The following is a 22,415-nucleotide window of genomic DNA, read 5'->3' on the forward strand; positions in this document are numbered from 1 at the left end:
ACCTTACCCTTGTACCGTGGATCAAGGAGAGTGGCCAGCCAGTAATGGTCCCTCTCCTTGATCCGAAGAATACGAGGATCCTTCCGCAGGCTTTGCAGGATCAGGGAGGCCATGCAGCGTAGGTTAGCTGAGGCATTCGGTCCGGAGTCCTCTGGGTCACTAAGGACAACATGATCCGCAGCTACCTCCTCCCAGCCACGTACAAGTCCACGTGTTTCTTGGGACTGTAAATCATCCCTATAAGACTGCTGCTGCTGATGCTGAGTGCCAGCCTCCACCTCCATGCTGACACAATCATCCTCCTCCTCCTCTTCCTCCTCCTCACCCTCTTCCTGTGTGATGGGTGGCACAGCAGGAACACTGTCTGGATAAAGGGGGCCTTGAGAGGCAAGGAAGTCCTCCTCTTCCTGCCTCTGTTCTGCCTCAAGTGCCCTGTCCATTATTCCACGCAGCGTATGCTCCAAGAGGTGGACAAGAGGTATAGTGTCACTGATGCATGCACTGTCACTGCTCACCATCCTTGTGGCCTCCTCAAACGGTGACAGGACAGTGCATGCATCCCTGATCATGCCCCACTGGCGTGGTGAGAAAAAACCAAGCTCTCCTGACCCTGTCCTGGTGCCGTAGTCGCACAGGTACTCATTGATGGCCCTCTGCTGCGTGTGCAGCCGCTGCAGCATGGCCAATGTTGAGTTCCATCTGGTGGGCATGTCACATATAAGGCGGTTCTTGGGCAGGTTCAACTCCTTTTGGAGCTCAGCCAGCCGAGCACAGGCATTAAATGATCGGCGGAAATGCACACAGACTCTCCTGGCCTGTTTCAGGACATCCTGTAAGCCGGGGTACCTGCCCAAGAACCGCTGCACCACCAGGTTAAGGACGTGAGCTACACAGGGCACATGGGTCAGTTGGCCCTGTCGGAGGGCGGAGAGGAGGTTGGTGCCATTGTCGCAAACCACCATTCCTGGCTTAAGCTGGCGTGGCGTCAACCACCTCTCGGCCTGCCCCTGCAGAGCTGACAAAACATCCGCCCCAGTGTGGCTCCTGTCCCCCAAACAAACCAGCGCAAGCACGGCATGGCATCGTTTTGCCTGCGTACTTGCGTAGCCCCTGCAACGCCTACGGAGCACCGCTGGTTCTGAGGACAGAGCACTGGAAGAGGCCATGGAGGAAGAAGAAGAGGAGGGGGTGGAGGAGAGAGGTGTGTCACAACCAATAGTAGCATTTTGGAGGCGTGGTGGCGGAACAACCTCCAATACTACTGCACCTTGTCCTGCATCCTTCCCAGCAGCCAGAAGAGTGACCCAATGGGCCGTGAAAGACAGGTAACGTCCCTGTCCATGCCTGCTGGACCATGAGTCAGCGGTAATATGCACCTTACTGCTGACCGCCCTGTCCAGCGAGGCAAGGACATTGCCTTCCACATGCCGGTAGAGAGCCGGAATTGCCTTCCGTGAGAAAAAGTGGCGTTTGGGGACCTGCCACTGAGGAACCACACATTGTACAAACTCACGGAAGGGGGCCGAGTCTACCAACTGAAAAGGCAGCAGTTGAAGTGCTAGCAATTTAGCCAAGCTAGCATTCAACCGCTGGGCATGTGGATGGCTGGGAGTAAATTTCTTCCGCCGGTCCAGCAGCTGGGGCAGGGACATTTGTCTGCTATAATCGGACGTGGATGTACCACTAGCAGAGTTCCCGGAAGCACTTGGCTGTGACACACCTAATTCTACACCTTCATTCCTCTCAGAGCAGGTTTCAGAGAGGACTGAAGGTCTAGTGGGGTTGGAGATGCCAGCTGATGAGGAGCAAGGAGAGGTCCGCTTTGTTCTTTGGTGTGGGTCTTTGAGGTATGCTTGCCAACGAGCTGCATGGCAGGTCAACATATGTCTGGTCAAGCATGTGGTGCCCAAGCGGCTGATGTTTTGGCCACGTGAGATACGCTTGAGACATATGTTGCAAATAGCAGCGGTGCGATCTGATGCACTCGTCTCAAAAAAGGCCCACACCAAAGAACTTTTAGAATAACGCGCAGAGGAAGCGCTCTGCGCAGAGGAAGCGCTCTGCGCAGGCGGAGCTCTGCGGTGTGATTCAGTCGGTGTGCTGCCCCTAAGCTGGCCCCCGGAGGGCATCCTGCCTCGTTGGACATGTGCCTCCTCCTCCTCCTCCCTCCTTCCAGGCACCCACGTGGAGTCAGTGCCCTCATCATCCCCTCCCTCTTCATCGCTGTAGCAAACCTGGCAGTATGCTGCAGCTTGTGGAACATGACTGCCAGATTGCTGTCCTTCTTGAGCATCCCCTCTCTCTGTGCTCACGCTACTGCCTTCCTCTAGCTGAGTGTCATCATCAGAGCCCACCAAACACTGGGCATCCTCCTGGAGCATGTACCCAACACTGTGCTCAAAGAGTTCAGGAGACTCCTCAGGAGGACGTGGTGGGTCTAGGGAAGGAGTCACTGATGATGACATTGAGAGGAGGGACGACGATGTGTTGGCAGCTGCTTTTCTACTACCCTGAGACTGGGTGAGAGAGGATGAGGAGGATGAAGAGGGCTTGGTCATCCACTCTACCAAGTCGTTGGCATGTTGCGGTTCAACATGTCCAGCTGCAGAAAAGAAGGACAAGCATGTCCCATGGCCACGTGCTGATGACAATGCACCGCGTCCCCGACCAGCACTGTTGTCTCTAGACACAGAGCCTGCTTGCCCTCTTTTATCGGCTCGCGCTTGTCTGCCTCTCCTTGCTGGCCTTCCAGACATGGTAATGGCCTGAAGGGAGTTGGGTAAAACAGCAGTTGGGTAGTTTATATTGTGCTGGAGGCACACAACACCCACTAACTCCTGCAGATGCCTTTTTTATAGAACAGCAGAGTTAAAGGGGTATATACAGATGTATACTGTGCTGTGCTGGAAGCACACACAACTTCCAATAACTCCAGCAGATGTCAATCGGGCCCAAATAGAGAACAGCTATATAGGTGGATAATAGCGGTATGTACTGGGTACAGAGCAGGCACACAGCACGGACTATCTCCTGAGTGACACTGCTGACTGCAAGCTCTATTGTTAAAGATGGACCACTAGCTATATAGGTGAGGTGAATATCACGGTGTATACTGCGGTCAGGGCACGCAGACAATAACCAGAAAACAGCAGAGTTAAAGGGGTATATACAGATGTATACTGTGCTGTGCTGGAAGCACACACAACTTCCAATAACTCCAGCAGATGCCAATCGGGCCCAAATAGAGAACAGCTATGTAGGTGGATAATAGCGGTATGTACTGGGTACAGAGCAGGCACACAGCACGCACTATCTCCTGAGTGACACTGCTGACTGCAAGCTCTATTGTTAAAGATGGACCACTAGCTATATAGGTGAGGTGAATATCACGGTGTATACTGCGGTCAGGGCACGCAGACAATAACAAGAAAACAGCAGAGTTAAAGGGGTATATACAGATGTATACTGTGCTGTGCTGGAGGCACACACAACTTCCAATAACTCCAGCAAATGACAATCGGGCTCAAATAGAGAACAGCTATGTAGGTGTATATAGTGGTATGTACTGGGTACAGAGCACACAGACAGCACACACTAACACTACTGACTGCAAGCTCTATTATTAAAGCTAGATCACTAGCTATATAGGTGAGGTGAATATAGTGGTGTATACTGCGGTCAGGGCACAGACAGTAACCACTACACAAGAGCAAAATAGTAAATCAGCCAAAAACGATTGGTGTGTAACTGTGTTGAAGGTACACAGAACACCCACTGCTTCAGATGCTAACAAACACTACACGAGGCCGCCTGAAAGGCAGCTTTATATAGTGTGGGGCGTGCACTACACAGTCTGAGCTATGATTGGCCACAGGCAGGATGCCTGTGGCCAACCATTGCTCTTCCCGCTACTGGCGCTGCGATTGGCCAAGCATGCGGGGTCACAGTGCATGCTTGGCCAATCGTGAGACAGCAATGCATTGCGCCATCGCAGTGCATTGTGGGCCACACGAATTTTGCCGCGAACGGCCCAAACGTTCGGAATTCGGCGAACGCACGAACGACCGATGTTCGAGTCGAACATGCGTTCGACTCGAACACGAAGCTCATCCCTACTCCCTGGAAAAGACAAGGCCATGGCAATATAGGAGACAGTCTGAGGCCATACAACCACCACTTCCATGTCTGAACACTAATCCAGGGGTTGAGAAATCAAAAACTTACACTCAAACCAATCCAGGGAGTCCTGTAAGAAGAACCCCATGGAGACCCTGGCAACATAAGCTCTGTTGGCCCACAAGAGAACAACAACATCCCTTCTAGGACATTCGCCAATAGTACACTGGGAGCAACCATCTCAACCAATAGAAGATAACCTGATGGAGCTATATTAAGCATATCCTGGGAAGACAACAACAACAGAAGATTTTACACATCCAGACCCAAATATACCCATTAGGTCTGAGAACCAACAAATTATGGATGAGAAGTCCCCTCAAATAATCTTTCTGGGTCAGGAGGTAGAGCTATCTAGTATCAGTGGTGTGTCCAGTTAAGGGTAATATGGTGACAGCATCAAAAATGCACCTACATTGCTAATACATTTCATTTAAACTTTTTTTCTACTTGTTTATCTACAAACTGAAGTCACCCCCTCTATCAAGCCTTAAAGCAGAGAAGATAACAATGTTTCTCCACCAATATGGGTCAAGAGAAACCATACATAATACAACAAAGAGGGTGTGTGTGTGGGGGGGGGGGGGGGGGCAGAAGCATTATCATCTCTATCAAAAGATGGCAATTCCCTTCTCAAAAATGACTGAACTACTGTCCATCAGTTAAACCCAATCTTTTTTTAACTGTTTACAGATCTACAGGGTTTCATAAGAAAATTAACATGAGGATGACATTTAAAAAAATGCATTTCTTCTTTTGCTTTAACGTTTAAGCCCCAGTCCACCTCCTACCCCACCCAATAAATAGGCGATTTAATCTCGACTTTCCAAGCAGTGGAAATTAAAGATTCAGTAATATTATTTGATAAAGGACCAATGGTGTCCAACTTGATGAAGGAAGAATAACATACCATCTTTTGTCCGATAGTTGAATCATAACACATTGGGCTTATTTTACCAGTCATCATCTTCACTCCTCTATAGAGTTTCTGGATGTGGTCCTGACAGGTAACCCAAGGGGATAATAAAATTCATTCTGAAGGCACCATCGATAATAGGATGTTTTAGATGTGGGATCCCCAAGTGCTTAAAGCATAGCTCCACCCAAAAGGTTAAGCTCTGCTTGTTCCTACTCTCTCCCCTCCACTGCCATATTTGGCACTTTTTGGTACTGGTTTCCGCAGCAGCGATCTCTGAGCATTTCCAGCCCCTCCTTTCCCCCATGCTGCCTTCTGGGAGACACACAGGTTCCAGAAGATGGCAGAAGATGGCGGGTCCATTCCAAAAAGTGAAGGATAAAAGGCTTCACTGCTGGTTTACCTGACAATGCACCTGCACCTGAAGCCTATTGACGAATCAGCTCAGCGTGCCAACATTGCGGGATCCAGACTGGAGCTCCTCTTTAAGTTGTTTATCCATGACCAACATCACCACTATCATTGAGTTATATGGCACAAGCTCAATTTGGCTGATCAATTTCTCTCTTAATTGCTCCCCACACAAAATTTAACTCAGCCCTATTGAAGGAAGATTGTGTGGCCCCAACATTTTTTTTTCCCTTCTTGCTGTAACTAGTTGAAAGATAAAGACTTTAGACTCCTAGAGATTTTTCATTTGCCAATTTCTTTGACCTATTACATTTAGATTTCCCAATTCAGGTAAATATCCACTCCTGGGGAGTCCCTGCCTTTGTGGTGAGCTGCCAAATGCAGGCCAATTGTGTTCAAGTAATGACTATATCTACATTTTATTGCCCCCCTACCACTACCTTTTAGCAGGGGAGATTTTTTCAATCCATGCTGCTTAAAGTGGACAGGGAAACCTATTCTAAATATAAATATGTATGTTAGCCTAATTCCCACTGAAAGGTCTATAAAGTCGATATCCAGGAATCAGAATATGACTTCTTAAGATTCTAAGTAGGGATGGATGACTGATTCGGCCCCAGTGTCAGGTCACCTGAGGCAAGGTGACAGATGCACATCGTTCAGGTCAGGAGTGCATAGCTAAAATAGTGGACCCTAAGGCTGACAGGGGTGCACTGCTAAGGGAGTGGACCCTACGGCTGACCTGCTTTCCTGAACCATACTGAGCTGACTGATGGAGCTCTGGGTGGCTCAGGAAAGCAGGTCCTCTGGAGCACCAACACGGATAACACTGGGAACTAGAGCATGAAATTCCCCAGGGCGTGATGTCTAAGAGCCAGCAGGTGTTCACCAGGGCCCCAGATGGTGGGGATGAACTTCGCTGCAACTGGATCCTGGCTCCAGGTCACGGCCCACAGGGCCTCTCAGCTCAGGCTCCCCATAGGCTTCTGGAGGATAGAGAGGAAGCAGCAGACCATGACAACAAGGGATAAACAGGAGAGGTCGGGGGAACGAGCAGACAGAGATAGTCAAAGAACACGCCAAAGGTCAGGGTATGAAGCAGACAGGGATAGTCAAGAACAAGTCAAGTTCGGTAAACAGAATCAGACATAGAGCACACAGCAAGACACACAGAAAGCTTGGTCAAGGCAGGCTTGGACAGCACAGTGTTAAATAGTGTATCCAATAGAGGCTAGGGTGGAGCCACGCTGAGAGAAGATTACTTAACCATGCAGGTATAAGAGTGCAGGCCCTAAGGCTGATACACAGACCAGTGGTAAGCAGACAGACAGGGCATGAAAGTATTACTGCAGATTCAAGACACGAGCATGAGTTTGGATCGAACATTTGCCTGTTTGGCCATTCACTGAACACCAGAATTTACAGGGTGTTTGCCAGGTGTTCACCCCGACGAACATCCTGCAATGCACTGAGCGCTGCACAGTGCATTCTGCGCCCTGATTGGGCAAAGCTTTGCCCAATCAGGGAGCAGTGTAAACTTGTTAAGGAGCGAGGCCTGGAAGGATTCAATAATATTATGAGATAAAGAACCAATGGTGTCCAACTTGACGAAGGGAGACATTTATGCTATGAGAATTCTTATAGAAAACATGAATATCAGGATTAGGCATGCCAATAAGGGTGGCAGGATCATCATTCAAGACAAATCAGACTATATCCTGGAAGTGAAAAGAATTCTAAAGGATAAAACATACTTAATGGTGTTGGAATCCGATCCCACTGTCAGTTTCTGTAACGAACACTGTATATCACATTCATTGATGATGGCTTTGAAAGGTCGATATTTTACTTTTATCATGTCCCCTAGGTTGATAAATTCTTATCTAATCCACCTGGATGACACATTATTTCTGGTAATTAAGCTGTTTATAGATGGACTGATAATCAACCAGTTCAGTGGGGGCCAGCTAAATTTTGATCAGTGGGTGGCTGTTCTACCTGACAGAAGTCAACTGTTTTATCAACTTCTGTTGAGGCTGGGTTCACACTGCTGCGGCTACGAGAACCGGATGTGATTCGCACCGCACTGCAGTGCAAATCACATCTGATCTCTGTGCGATGCGAGTTCAGCCATACAGATAGTATGGCTGAATTCGCATCGCACCCGCCCCAAACTCGCACAGGACCCTTTTTTTGGTCCGCAGCAGAATCTGATCGCATGGGTGTTCACACCATGCGATCCGATTCCTGTCCGAGTTTGCAGATCGCACTGCGATACGCGAACTGATCTGGGGGTGTCATAAACGTTTCACTGACACTCCCAGCAGTTCGCATAGGGCAGTGTGAACTGCCTTCGGGAGGTATGCGATGCGGGAACCCGCCGCGGATTTGCGGTGTTCCCGCATCGCTGCAATGTGAACCTAGCCTGAAGGAGAACTTTTTTTCAATCAGCAGCTACAGATCCTGATCATTGTATTCTGACAGCAACGAGTACAGCTGTCAGATTGCAACGTCCCGGCAGAGGAGGTGATTACTCCATCCACTTCATTTGTGTGGATGGACAAAACTGTAAGCTTTTTCTATTTTAATCAGGGTGGATTTAAATCACAATTTAAATCACTAGTAAAAAGGCCTGATTTAAATCAACTCAATTTAAATCATAATTTTTTAAAGAGCAACAGTCATCTCTGTCCTGCAGCGGCTCCTCCTCTGATCCGCTGTTGACTTACCGACAGTCTCATTCACTTTAATGGGGCGACTGGTGATGTGGCAGTGATACAACAAGGTGAGGGACGTGGCAGCAGCAGGCGAATGGATGCCTGCTAACAGGCGCTGCCATGATGGGTCTGAAATGACAGGTGCTCTTTGAATGTAAGGCCTTATTCTTTCTGGTAGTTAGAATCTTTAATATTTGCAAACAAAATGAAGGTTTCCTATTTAGAATAATAAGCTGTCAGGTTAGTAAAACAGCTATATCAGAACTGATTCAATCATGCAGTTTGTAGTGTACATATATTTGTAAAATAATAGGATAAAGAAATATTCCTGAACTTCGTTTTATCTCATGGTTACTGTGAAATTGTGTGAACGCATCAATGCAGTGCATGTTATCTCAGCTTGCAGAGCTTGGATTCATTGAATGAGTTTACCAAAAATTAAAATATTGCAAAATATACAGCCTCATGCTACATAACTAAGCTCCATTTCATGCTGAATAAACTAAATTATCAATGTATCTTAAATAAAAAATCTATCTTTAGATAGATTTTTACTCCAAAAGCATTTTATTAAAATAAATTTGATAAGGGCTTGGACATGAGAGTGTGAGGACACGTCTCGTGTGGGCTCCAGCACTTATTCCTGCTCTCCGCGCTAATCTATCACATTCAGACCCCAATGGCAAGTCTCACCCCAAAAAGAGCACTCCAGCAAGCTCTATCAAGTGTTTTCTATCCACGGAGACTGAAGACTTGCCGGCGTCAGACTGGCTAGGCCGCTTGCCAAGTGGGTCGAGTACAGGCTCTGCCTCCCAACATGGGCCAGAGACCAGAAATTGGTCTCCAGTTTCCTCGGGCGGATTGGATGGAGAGAGAAACCCGAGTAGGCATTCGAGAGTGGAGGAGCTGGTGATTGGACACAAAAACGGCCTCAATGCTGTTGAGCCTGGAGAGGGTAATCAAGAAGGAACTCTCTGAGGTCCGGGCAGACCTATCCCAGGTACTGGAACGCATTGGAGGAGACGGAACAGCGTCTGCAAACCATTACCCGCAATGTGTCTATAGCTCATAGAATGGCGCTCTATACAATTGCGATCAAGAAAACCGAAAAAGGATCCGCATCAGAGGACTACCGAAGGCAACAAGAGAGGGAGATCTGGTGGCCTCCATCCGTGGCATTTTTAACAGCCTCTTGGGTAATCCGGCTGACTACCATCTAAAGCTTGATGGGGTCCACCGGCCCTTGGCCCACGTAACATGTCTTATGAAACAACCAGAGATGTTATTTGCCGGGTGCATTATTTAGAGTAAAAGGAACTTATTATGAGGAAAGCGAGAGAGGCAGCCACGTTGGAATTTGATGGAGTCACTTTGTCCTTGACCTGGCTAGAGAGACCCTGGAATGGTGCAGAGATTTAAAACCCCTCACGCAGAAGCTGCGTCAAGCATCTATTAATTACAGATGGGGGTTTCCATCAGCTCTCATAGTGAACAGGGATTGGAAGACAGCCATCTTACGTTTCCCAGAAGATTTACCCACATTCTGCATGGATTTGAGCACCGAAGCTTCCAGGCTGGCAAGATGATATCCCTGTGCTGCCTAATGTGTCAGAAGTTCACTGGCAGAAAGTCTCTCGCAAACGTTGCTCAACTACCCTGGGATCCACCTCTGGAGCAGATTGAACATGCACTTTAGGATCACCAAGTTCCACCTTGAACGGTACTGTGGGGATTCAGTTAACCCAGGGCTCTGCCAAAATATTCTCTTCTGTTATTGGGAGTTAGTACTTGTTATGTCTTAGCGGACAGTTTACACTAGGCTAAGTAAAAGTTCTATAGTTCACTTATTCTGGAAAGTCGTAGAGTGGTTGTTGTGATAAGATAATGTGTCTAGACCATAATGCAATCATTTAACAGTGTGCGGCATCGGATCACGCAGATGGCGGATTCGGTCATGCGCGGTTCCGACTCCGTGGCGATGACCTCCCCCCCTAGCGGGGGTAGCGTTGGGCCCCGTTCGCTGGTGTGGGCAACCCGTTTGAGGGGCGTGCACTGCGGGGACGGGTCTTACTCCATCCCGCGAATTGCACTGCAAGGATTTGCGTGCATAATAGAGAAGTACTGTTGTGTTAGACATTATTTTATTTTGGTCTTTCTTTCTTCTCTTTAACCGGTTTCTCTCTCTAGTCTCTTTCTCCCCTCCCCCCCCCTCCCTCTTTCTCTCCCCAGCCAACTTACCAGCTTTGCAGTATTCACGGACAGGACAAGATTTCCAGATGAAACCGATGGCCACGATTAAGCTGATTTCATTCAATGTGAGAGGGCTACATGCTGCAGGTAAGAGACACATGCTCTATAGAGAACTTAAACTTATGCAGGGAGACATTGTCTTCCTGCAAGAAACCCATCTTACTTATACCACCACGGTCAGATTGTATGCCCACCACTACCCCACATGGCACTATAGCCTTTTGGATGTCTCAAAGGCAAAAGGTGTGGCCATCGGTTTCCGAAGGGGTTCCTCCTTTCTTGTAGAAGATTGCCTAGCAGATCAATTGGGGAGATTTTTGTTCATAAGGGGCAGCCTGGGTAATATGCCATGCACTCTTGCCAACTTGTACGCACCTAATCATGGGCAAGCTGATTTCATAGCAGCCACCCTAAACAAACTAAAGGACTTTGCCCGGGAATGTGTTATTATGTGGGGAGACTTGAATGTATCCCTAGAACCTGTCTTAGATACCTCCCAGGGCAGGTCATGCATTCCTTATAGACGTCTTGCATACATTTGTAAACAGTTGCATGATGGCCAACTTATGGATGTATGGAGGATCATGCACCCAAGTGAAAAAGATTATACACACTGTTCTCACTTATACAATTCACACTCACGGATAGACTATTTTTTCCTACAACATCATTATCTAGAACTTATGGTGAGATCTGGTATTGAAATTTCGCCAATTTCTGACCATGCCCCGATTAGCTTGTCATTACATGTCTCATCTTTTCCCATGAAATCCACAAATTTGAAGCTTAAGACTCACTTTTAACTGAGGAAATAGATGTAAAAGAGATTGGTTTAGATCTCTCCCTTTATTTCCATGACAATGTCTCTTTGGAAATAACACCAGGGACTCTATGGGAAGCTCATAAGGCCCATATTAGGGGCAAGCTTATTGAGCTGGGTGCAAAGAAAAAGAGGGAGAGAACATACCTACAGTCTCAACTCATTAAAGTGGTTTTAAACCCTCCCCCACAACTTTGTCCCATGTAAATCAGCATAAAAAACCCTAATGAACTCTGCTTGTAGATATCTCCTTACTTGCTTAGTATTGTTGTAATCATTTTTGTTCTTTAGAATAACGTCACTGAGCATGCCCAGATCTCCCCTGATTTGTGGCACACTCTCTATGTGCTTATCTATCTGTTATTCACAACACTGAACTTCCAGGAGGCTGCATAATCACTCAGAGCTTCCTCCTAGACACTATGTGACCATGTGACATCACATGCAGTGTAAAGCAGGGCATGGGACAGCATTACTGCAGTCTTATCATCTGAAGCTGATAGGACCCACACAGGCAAACACTAGATAATCAGCACAAGTAAATACTATGAAATAAAACAAGTCAGCTATGAACAGGAAAGCGGGGTTGGCATAGAAACGTTGAATTGAGAAGGAGGCTTGGTTAACAGTACAGGAAGTGCTCAATGTAAGGGCGGAAATACACTCCACTGTGGACTCACAATACTTAAGATGGTGCTGCCTAACCCCTGGAAACAAGTTTTTTAAAGTTTCTTTAAACAGTAAGTAATATGCAATTTGGGCTGGATTACAGTGGCTATAGTTTGATAATTAAGTATAAATGAAAAGTACTAATGCGCTTCACCTCACTAATAAAAGATGTGTAGGAAAAAAGTACTAAGCAAAAAATATGTGTAGTAAATATATATAAAATGTATATAAATGTGTGGAAGCAGCCAGCAAAAAAATAGTGATCTCAGCACCAAAGGAATAATGAGTAAAATAAGTAAAATGCGGCGCTACCAAAAAATAAAATATAAATGTAAATATAAAATATGGAATATATCAAAACATAAATAGTGCGAAAAAGTGAATCCACCTCACTAAAGTGATAAATGTGCAATATAGGGCAATCAGTTGTTGCAGCTAATAAAATGATAGATGTGCATAAATGATCAAACAATCATGCATGAAATAATGACACAATCCAAAATGCAAAAAACAGGGTTGCTAAATAACATGTGCAAAAAATGCAATAATAAATAAATAGTGCTCCACAATTAAAGTCCATGCAATTGCTTCGTGAGCATATACCAAAGTCCATGCACTAAATTAAGAGTGACTTTCAAACACGTGACTGTTCAGCGACTAACTTCAGTGCAAAGCTTGTGCACCACCAGTTTCTCCCAGCCTCTCACCTCAAATGCTTAGTATACAAGCACTGTATGCAAGCAGAAGCTAATCCATCCTCATCCGTCCAGCAAATAGTATGCCCCTGTACACATACGATTAGTCCTTTCTCAGGTTCTTCACATAGATCCCATTAAAGTGGGCGGTACATAGAGCATGGAATAAAAGGACAGGGGGGCTCTCATGTGTAGTATTCAAATATAACAATTTTAATAGAGCAAATTTTCACTTACATCAAAGCAGAAAACAGCGAGTAACGTAGTACAATCCGAACTTCCGGTCTCGGCCGCGACCGGAAGTGATGAGTGTAACACCACAGCTCCTTCCCTGACGCGTTGCGTCACGACCTCGTGACTTTTTCAAAGGGTAAAATTAAAATTGTTATATTTGAATACTACACATGAGAGCCCCCCTGTCCTTTTATTCCATGCTCTATGTACCGCCCACTTTAATGGGATCTATGTGAAGAACCTGAGAAAGGACTAATCGTATGTGTACAGGGGCATACTATTTGCTGGACGGATGAGGATGGATTAGCTTATGCTTGCATACAGTGCTTGTATACTAAGCATTTGAGGTGAGAGGCTGGGGGAAACTGGTGGTGCACAAGCTTTGCACTGAAGTTAGTCGCTGAACAGTCACGTGTTTGAAAGTCACTCTTAATTTTGTGCATGGACTTTGGTATATGCTCACGAAGCAATTGCATGGACTTTAATTGTGAAGCACTATTTATTTATTATTGCATTTTTTGCACATGTTATTTAGCAACCCTGTTTTTTGCATTTTGGATTGTGTCATTATTTCATGCATGATTGTTTGATCATTTATGCACATCTATCATTTTATTAGCTGCAACAACTGATTGCCCTATATTGCACATTTATCACTTTAGTGAGGTGGATTCACTTTTTCGCACTATTTATGTTTTGATATATTCCATATTTTATATTTACATTTATATTTTATTTTTTGGTAGCGCCGCATTTTACTTATTTTACTTATAGTTTGATAATTACTTATTATAATGGACTAAATGAAAATAAGCATCAGAGTGGGAGAGTTTACTTCCTCTTTAAAGACATAGGTCAACTTGAGAACAATCACAACATTTCCAATCTTTCATTCCCTTACAAAGAAAAGAGAAGAGTTGAAAGCACTCTTTTATGAGTAGTACAATTCAAGGCGTTGCTTCATTTCCCAACAGTTTTATGAATGGGGGAATAAGCCTAGCTGTATTTTAGCCTGCTCCATACAACAACAAAAAATCGGCTTCATTTATAGCTAAAGTTAAATCAGCCTCAGACAAAATGCTATACAAGGACATAGCTAGGGAATTATGCTATTTTTATCAGCAGCTATATCGAGTAGGGGAAGCCATTCCAGATGATGCAGTTAGGAAAATAGGTATTCAGGAATATCTACTGAGGGATGATCTCCCTAAAGCTCCCCATTTCTGTTCTAGAGGCTCTGGAGGGGGATTTCACCACAGCATAGCTCAAAGGGGCACTTAAAGCAATGGCCAATGGCAAGGCACCAGGTCCGGATAGGTTGACGGTGGCCTACTACTGCACTTCTGCTGACATCTTACTCCCGCATTTGACTTCATATGCCCACTGTGACTACGCGAGGGGGATTCTGCCCAAGAACTCTCCACGCGCATATCACAATATTACCCAAGCTCGGGAAAGACTCAAGTCTTTGTGGCAGTTATCGTCCAATTTCTTTATTAAATCTGGATGCTAAAATATACGCCAAATCGATTGCCATTAGACTTTTACCCTTAGTCCCTTGGTGGGTCTCCAGAGACCAAACAGGTTTTATACAGGGGAGAGAGGCTCATGATAATTCCCTCAGAATGCTCTCCCTGATATCCTATGTGCGGATGTGCTCCCAGCCCACCCTTCTTTTGTCCACAGATGCTGAGAAAGCGTTCAATAGTGTGGACTGGGAGTGCCTGCTAACCACCCTGTTACATCTTGGTTTAGGGCCGAACATGCTGGTGAAAATATTGGCCTTGTATCAAATGCCTCCAGCTCAATTAAGAGTCAATGGCACACTAAGTGACCCTTTTTACCTTCATAATGGAACCTGTCAGGGCTGCCCCCTATCCATAATTCTTTTTGCTTTACTGTTAGAACCCTTCTTAGCGACGATACATAATGACTCTAATATTCATGGGATTAAAGTGGGAACGTCGGAACAGAAATATGCCGCGTACGCGGATGATATCCTCTTTTATATACAACAGGGATATGCAATTAGCGGACCTCCAGCTGTTGCAGAACTACAAGTCCCATGAGGCATAGCAAGACTCTAACAACCACAAGCATGACACCCAGAGGCAGAGGCATGATGGGACTTGTAGTTTTGCAACAGCTGGAGGTCCGCTAATTGCATATCCCTGATATACAACAACCCCTTATATCTGTGCCCAATCTCATGTCCGCTTTTACCAAATTTGGCGCAATATCTAATTTCAAAATGAACCTATACAAGTCAGAAATATTAAACATATCGATCCCATAGGCAACAGCGATAAGATTACAGTCTTCCTTTCCATTCCACTGGCAGCCACTAGTGCTAAAATACCTTGGAATTTACCTCACTTCTAAACCAGCTTCTTTATTTCGTAGAAATGATATCCCCTTATTGAACGCAATTAGGTCAGATCTCCAGAAGTGGACACAGTTGGCACACTCATGGCTAGGAAAAATTAGCATTGTAAAGATGAATATATTGCCCAGGCTGCTCTTTTTATTCCAAATGATCCCTTATAGCAGTGGTCATCAACCTTGTCCTCGGGGGCCCACTAACAGGCCAGGTTTTATGTATTATCTTGGAGAGATGCCAACTAAAATACTGCAATCACTGAGCAGCAAATTATATCACCTGTGATGTATTTCAGTTATCTTGCAAACCTGGCCTGTTAGTGGGTCCTGATGACAGGGTTGATGACCACTGCCTTATAGGATACCTATTGGGTTATTTAAGTTATTACAGTCCATAATAGGTAAATATGTATGGAATCGCAGAAAAAAAACCAAATTGCGTACAAATGGTTAATAAGACCTAAGTTTGCAGGAGGGTTAGCACTCCCGGATTTCAAAAATTACTTCCAAGCTATAGTTTTAAGCCAGATATCAGACTGGAAATACCACAAAACCTCCAAGCTATGGGTGCAGTTGGAAATGGATTTGAGTGGGATAGATTTATTCCCTTTGATTTGGATACCTGGCAAATTTCGAAGATTGGCCTCGACTACTTCTCCACTTACCAAATCTTCCTTAGCAACATGGGAGTCTTTACGTAAAGCTCAGGATTGGCCCTACAGTTCACCACTTGCAGTTGACAGGACATGACTATTTCCCACTGGGGAACATGGATTCAAGTTTTAGCAATTGGATCTCGGAGACACCTATTTTACTACATCAAGTAGCAACAGACTCAGGTATTCTACCTATATCTACCTATATCGACCATAGTACCAAGTGGGCCAATTTTATTTATGAGTCAATGGAAATACCATCAGCTCTCGAACTTTGTTAAATCTCTCCCTCAGCCATTACGATCCGAGAATTACTTGAACCCAGTGGAGAAGCTGTTTGCTGGGAACCAGCCCCCCGATAAGCCCATTTCTAACTTTTACCAAGCGCTGCTGTCCCTGTTGCCTATAACGCAACATTTGTTTTTAGCTAACTGGGAATTGGAGCTCCAAAGTCCTCTATCTGATACCCAACGCAATACGATACTTCAGCTATCACGTTTCATCCATTTCTTCGAAAACAGCGGAAGTAAATTACAAAATGTTAATGAGGTGTCATTATACCCCAGCCACACTCCATACGTTTTTTCCATCCACTCCGGATCTCTGCTGGAGGAGCTGTGGTTGCTGCCCTCTTATTAGACCATACTGGACCACTATCTTATATTGGGTTGAAAAAATCCAGAGTAATGGGGTCCCTAACGATCCTTGGAAATTATTGTTTCACTGTACGGATCAGCCAATAGGATCATACAAAAAGTTGATCACACCCCATCTATTAAACGCAGCTAAGGCGCCCATTCCAAGATTTTGGAAACAACAGAAAATCCCTTCTATATGTCAATGGTTAGAAGTCGTAGACCGAATTTATCATATGGAAAATAGCAACCTTAAGCTTAAAAATAAAGCTCAGTTAGCAACCAAAATATGGTCCTGTTGGATCGTCTTTAAGTTTTCATCAACATATGCAGAAATTATGGCCTCATAGTAAAGGCTGGAAAGAATGATTGTACTCTTATTTGGAATGGTATACTGCAATGGCTGGACAACTACCCCACCTCCTATCCCCTCTTCTTTTTCTTATCTTTAACTCATCTCTTTCTTTACTTCTCTGTCTTTTTCTCCATTTAATAGCATATTTTAAATGTTTTTTCCACTAGAGATTTCTGGATATTAGAAATGTAACCTCCAAGGGTAGCACTTATAGAACACAGGGCTACTAATTGAAATGCCACATTTAGTGAATACTATAGGGGAAATGTTTGGCCTTTCCTTACATTTCTGAGTAAGCGTGTATAAGATATCACATGAATGACATCGGCCATAGGATAAGAGGTGCTACAGTGGTACATGCTGTAAAAGAATTCTGTTCCATGCTCGGTTGCATTTCGTTTTATTGTAATATGTTACATAATCTTCAATAAAAATGTATTGAACAAAAAAAGAATAAATTTGACAAAAATCTGATTTAAATAAATAAATAAATAATAGGATTTCTTTTTATAAATTTTTTTAAAAATCATAGATTTTTTATCCACCCTGATTTTAATATCCACTCCTGGAGAGTCCTTGTCTTCGTGGTGAGCTGCCAAATACAGGCCAATTGTGTTCAAGTAACAACTTTATCTGCAATTTATTGCCCCCTACCACTACCTTTTAGAGTACAATACCTGGCAGAGGAGTTTTTTTCAATCCACGCTGGTTAAAGTGGAAAAGGGAAACCTATTCTAAATCTACACATGTATGGTTAGCCTTATTCCCACCCAAAGCACAACACAGTTGATATCCAGGAATCAGAATATGAAATCTAAGATTATTATTTTTTGGCGAGACCCCACGCTTTAAAAAAAAAATATTTTGAGGTGGTGTTTTCCTCCAAATCCATACCAGACCAGACCCAAGGGGCCTGGTATGAACTTGGGGGGGACCCCATGCCATTTTTCTTTATTTTTTTTAATAGCACTTTTTATTTTTTATGTTCAGCTGTCAGCGGGGAAACCCATTGGCAGCTAAAGACTCATTGGTTGTTAAGGACACTGCGGCCAGATTCCCCTTCCACTGTGTCCTATTCACTCAGTGCATTGCAGGGTGTTCGTCGGGGGGGAAAACAATGCAATTTGTGGTGTTCAGTAAATAGTCGAGCAGGCAAATGTTCAGCCCAAACTCATGCTCGGGCTGAACCATTCGTCCATCCCTACTTAGAATCCTAAGAAGTCTTAAGACTGTAAATGCAAGGAGGGATTGAAAAGTTATTTGCCTGAATGTAAAAGGAGCCTCTGAGAACTAGAGTAGGTGCGAAAAGAAAAGCCCGGCGTCGCAGGGGTTAACAAAACCCCGTAGGCAGAGGGCTGGCATGACTGTGTGAACAGTGCATGTCAGCCCTGAATGATAGGGGGCGGGGGATTGGCTGAGGGGAGTAGGAGGTGGGTTATTCAGTGCAGGGAAGCTGATCCCGCCCCCTCCACGAGGCAGCATTCAAGAAAAAAGTTTCCCACCCTCCCTCCCTAAGCTTGGGCTGTATATGTCGAGGGCTTTTTTTCTGTGTTGTGTGTTTGTGTTTTTCTCTTTCAGGACTAGAACATGGACTGTCGTGGCAGTGGCTGGTGTTTGGTCTTTGTGGGTGAGGAAGAGAGTTCTGAAGAGTCAGGATCTGTCGGTGGTACGGGTCCTGTGGGTGGTACTCCAGTTAACGGAGGTTATCTGGTAATTGGTTATGGGGGCATTGCGGTAGGTGGGTGTCTCTGAGTCAGCCTGTCGGCTTGAGGCCCAATAACCCATGCAGAGTGACCGCAGTGTCATAATTTTTGGATATAACCTGAGTGTTATTGGTGTACCTGCAAAGACCAACACTAGGGGGAGCTGATGTTTTTGTCATAACTGATGTTGTTATTGTCTTGTTACTGTTTTTATCATGGTTTATGTTATTTAAAGAGTTATATATTTTTGGATATTTTATACAGTTTGTTTAATAAATTAATGGCTGCTACGGCCTATTTTACTCCAAAAGTGGTATGGTCTTATTTATTATATAATGGTGAGGTAAGTGTAGTAAAGGTTGGTAGAAAATGCATATATGTTATAAACTAGTCAAGCTTTGCTGCCTGAATACAATAGATGACATGAGCAGGGAACATTTTAAAGTAAAAAAGCAAAAATGCCATATGCAGTATGCTGCAGTCTGTCAATAACCTGTGACATAATTGTATGACCTGTAGAGCCATTGATTTTTCACGTACTGTAACAGGGTTACAAAGCTATTTATTCTGCAGTGAAATCTCTGTAGCATTGCTACTTTTTGGACAGTGTAATTTTAAATAAACATACCATTTTACAAGTAAGCAACAAACAAATCAAAGTCCAAATCCAGCACATTAAAAAAGTTGCAATAGTTTTTCTTTCTTCTAGTAAAAAGACTTTAACCATATGACTAAAGTTGGCAATTGTAGGCAACCTAGCCAGTATAATACTTTTTCCCAACTTCTGTTACTATCAATTTTGCTGGGCAGCTAGGCCTTTGTGTAAAGGTGGAGAAAATATAAAGAAAAAATTCAAAAAAACATAATTCATATACTGAATACTATCATAGGTATTAACACTAAACGTTATTATAATAAATTTTTTCCTACAGTGCACCTTTAAGGTGTCAGCGATAGAGACATTGATGAAGTGCACAAGGAGAATTACACCTATGGACAGAATATTTTCCCTTAGCTACATGTCCAGTGTATGAGAGCTAGTGTTCAGAAATCCTGAGGATTTTTTTATGGCACACTACAGTATAGGGTTGGGCTGATGGTTAAGCAGATTGAAAACTTGCCTTGGGTGTATCAGAGGTTGGGATAACACAACACAACAGGATTGCTGCACATAGAAGGAGCTCCAGTTATAGAAAGGAAGGTACAGCTCCCTTGGCATGGACCTAAAGAATGGTACACACCTCTGTATTTTTAGCAGAAATTCTTTTTCATGAGCTTTGCAAGAACTATAAACTGCACCACACTGATGAAACTAAGCACCACCAAGTTTTCCCCTTTTAATGACATGCCCTTCCTACCTAAAGCTACTTCCAGGCTGTTTGCATTTCAAAAATACCCAGGTGAATACAAGGCTGTGGTTGGAAGATGAGGAATATTTGCCTGTTTGAGAGTATATGTACCACTGACACTGCAGGGACTCTATAAACTGAGGACCATTGACTGTGCTTGGGGGGGGGGGGGGAAGTTGTCTACACTCCAGTGTTTCTTTAGGGATATCCCATGCACCCCCATTCTCTATCCAAGTTCAATGTTCCTAAAATAATAACCAAAAGCCAAAGCCGCTAGACTGACTCGGATGTGGGTGCTGTGAGGGGGAAGTAGGATGGAAAACCTTTGGGGGTAGCGTATAAATAAAAAGTGTTTCATACAAAATGTGGTTTAACCAGTTTTCAATTTTTATTTTTTTTTGTTTTGTTTTGCACATCAATCTGTCTGCCGGACTCACACCGTACTTTTGAAATGAACGGACTTTTCCCGTCCGGAGGAAAGTCCGCTCATTTTGAGCGCGGCTCCAGGTAGCCGGGACCAGCGACACCTTCTTCACGTTACCTTGTATGGATTTAAAGGGGAATCCCTACGCCGAAAAAATGGCGTGGGGGCCCCCCCCAGGTCCATATAAGACCCTCATTCGAGCACGCTACCTGGCCGGCCAGGAAAGCTGGTGTGGACGAGCGAGCGTGGTCGTTGGTTGTCGGGGTCTGCGGGCGGTGGGCATATAGATGTATACGTATCGGCCTAAACTGAAGAAAAAAAATGTTTTTTATATATTTTTTGGGGATATTTATTATAGCAAAAAGTAAAAAATAATGCATTTTTTTCAAAATTGACACTCTTTTTTTGTTTATAGCTCAAAAAATAAAAACCGCAGAGGTGAGCAAATACCACCAAAAAAAGCTGTATTTGTGGTAAAAATAGGATGTCAATTTTGGTTTGGAGCCAGGTCGCACGGCCGCGCAACTGTTAAAGCGACGCAGTACCGAATCGCAAAAAGTGCTCTGGTCAGAAAGTGGGTAAATCCTTCCGGGGCTGAAGTGGTTAAAACTTGTAGGAGGAGTTTTTTGACTGTCCTATTAAACTGCAAGATCCCTGACTCTCTGTCTGCACAGCACTGATTGGCCCTGTGCTGATCGCATGCACTCTCCAAAGAAAAAAAAACCTCTCTAGCGATACATACCAAACTGAGCATATGCAGCCTGACTCCATAGACTCATGTTATCAGGAAATTATTAGGGGTCCGTGGAAGGGGAGGAGGATCATAGAAGCCAGGATGAAACTGCCTTTTTAAAACAATGCAGAGGATTAACCCCTTTGGTTCCACACTGAGTTTAACAAGCATGCTTTACTGCATATACACACTGATTTTACTGTTGTGGGTTTAGTAACACTTTACCTCCTATCTTCGTATTTTTCATACTATTTTTTGCTGTTTTCCAGGGGTTGTATGCTCCTTTGGGGTAGCAAATGGGCTATTAGCTCATTTTTGTTTTTTCGATAGATGATTAGATGATTAAATGTATTTTAAATGCTATCCTAATGTGCATACAATTTTAATCCCTTCAAAAATATAATCTACATTCACATTTATATTTTTAGTGAAATGAAAGGTATACTGTACATAGCTGCAGAGGAAACTTACATTAATTAATTTAAAAAAGAGGGTGTTTTGTAGAATGAGTACTAAACTGTACTTTTGTGCTTATATAACACCTAAACAAAATTGCAATTGCACAGATATAAACTGGCCTAAATTAAAAATCCACTTACCTCAAATTTAACTGATCCAGACTGAGCTGCATCAAATGCATTGAATAGATAATGTGCATACGTACTTGCATCTATAAAATAAAAATGCAACAATAATTTAGAATAAAAATGAGCTGTTTGAATTTGAAATAATTTCATCAGCTTTTAGTTAACATTAAAGTAAAATTCCAACTTAACCCTAACTAGTCTTACAACGGTCCCTTCCTCCCTCCTAACACTTACTGTATGCTTACTAACCTGAATAAGATCTGTATACTTACCTATTTTCAGCTAGCTCAAGTTCCATCACATGATCTCCCCTGTGTCTGCCTGTGGAGCTGCAGGGGAGGAAAAAGAGTGCTCCAACAATGGCTAGTGAAGCCTGGACATCACCCATAGACTTCAATAGGCCATCTGTTGTCTGCACTCCCTCTTGCCCTGTGCAGCCACACAGGCTGAGCTGGCTGAAAAAAGATATGTATACAGATTTTTCTTACACAGGTTAGTAAGCATTGGTATTAGGAGGGGGTAGGGGACAGTTTTAAGGGTAGGAAGGGTTAAGCCTGGAATTCTGCTTTAATTATATACAGTTACATGATTCGTTATTAAAAAGTGAGTGAAAAGTTTCCATGTGACGTGTATAGGACATGTAATTGTTTCTTCATTTCCTCTCAATTCGTTATTAACATGTGGGTTTTTCTTTTATATTAATGTA

General features: G+C 43.9%; 1 protein-coding gene across 4 annotated transcripts in view; it reads right to left on the reverse strand.

Annotated features, from left to right (window-relative positions):
• Positions 1 to 22,415, reverse strand: part of KCNIP1 (potassium voltage-gated channel interacting protein 1) — a 568,743-nt gene that overhangs the window by 190,105 nt on the left and 356,223 nt on the right. For all 4 annotated transcript variants that reach the window (XM_077473564.1, XM_077473562.1, XM_077473563.1 and 1 more), the window contains one exon: positions 21,722 to 21,792. In XM_077473564.1, the coding sequence (XP_077329690.1) occupies positions 21,722 to 21,792 (71 nt within the window). The remainder of the gene's footprint in view (positions 1 to 21,721; positions 21,793 to 22,415) is intronic.

Source organism: Lithobates pipiens, unplaced genomic scaffold (genome assembly GCF_037356315.1).
Source record: "Lithobates pipiens isolate NorthernLeopardFrog02 unplaced genomic scaffold, aLitPip1_a1.2 Scaffold_8, whole genome shotgun sequence".
Classification (NCBI taxonomy): domain Eukaryota; kingdom Metazoa; phylum Chordata; class Amphibia; order Anura; family Ranidae; genus Lithobates; species Lithobates pipiens.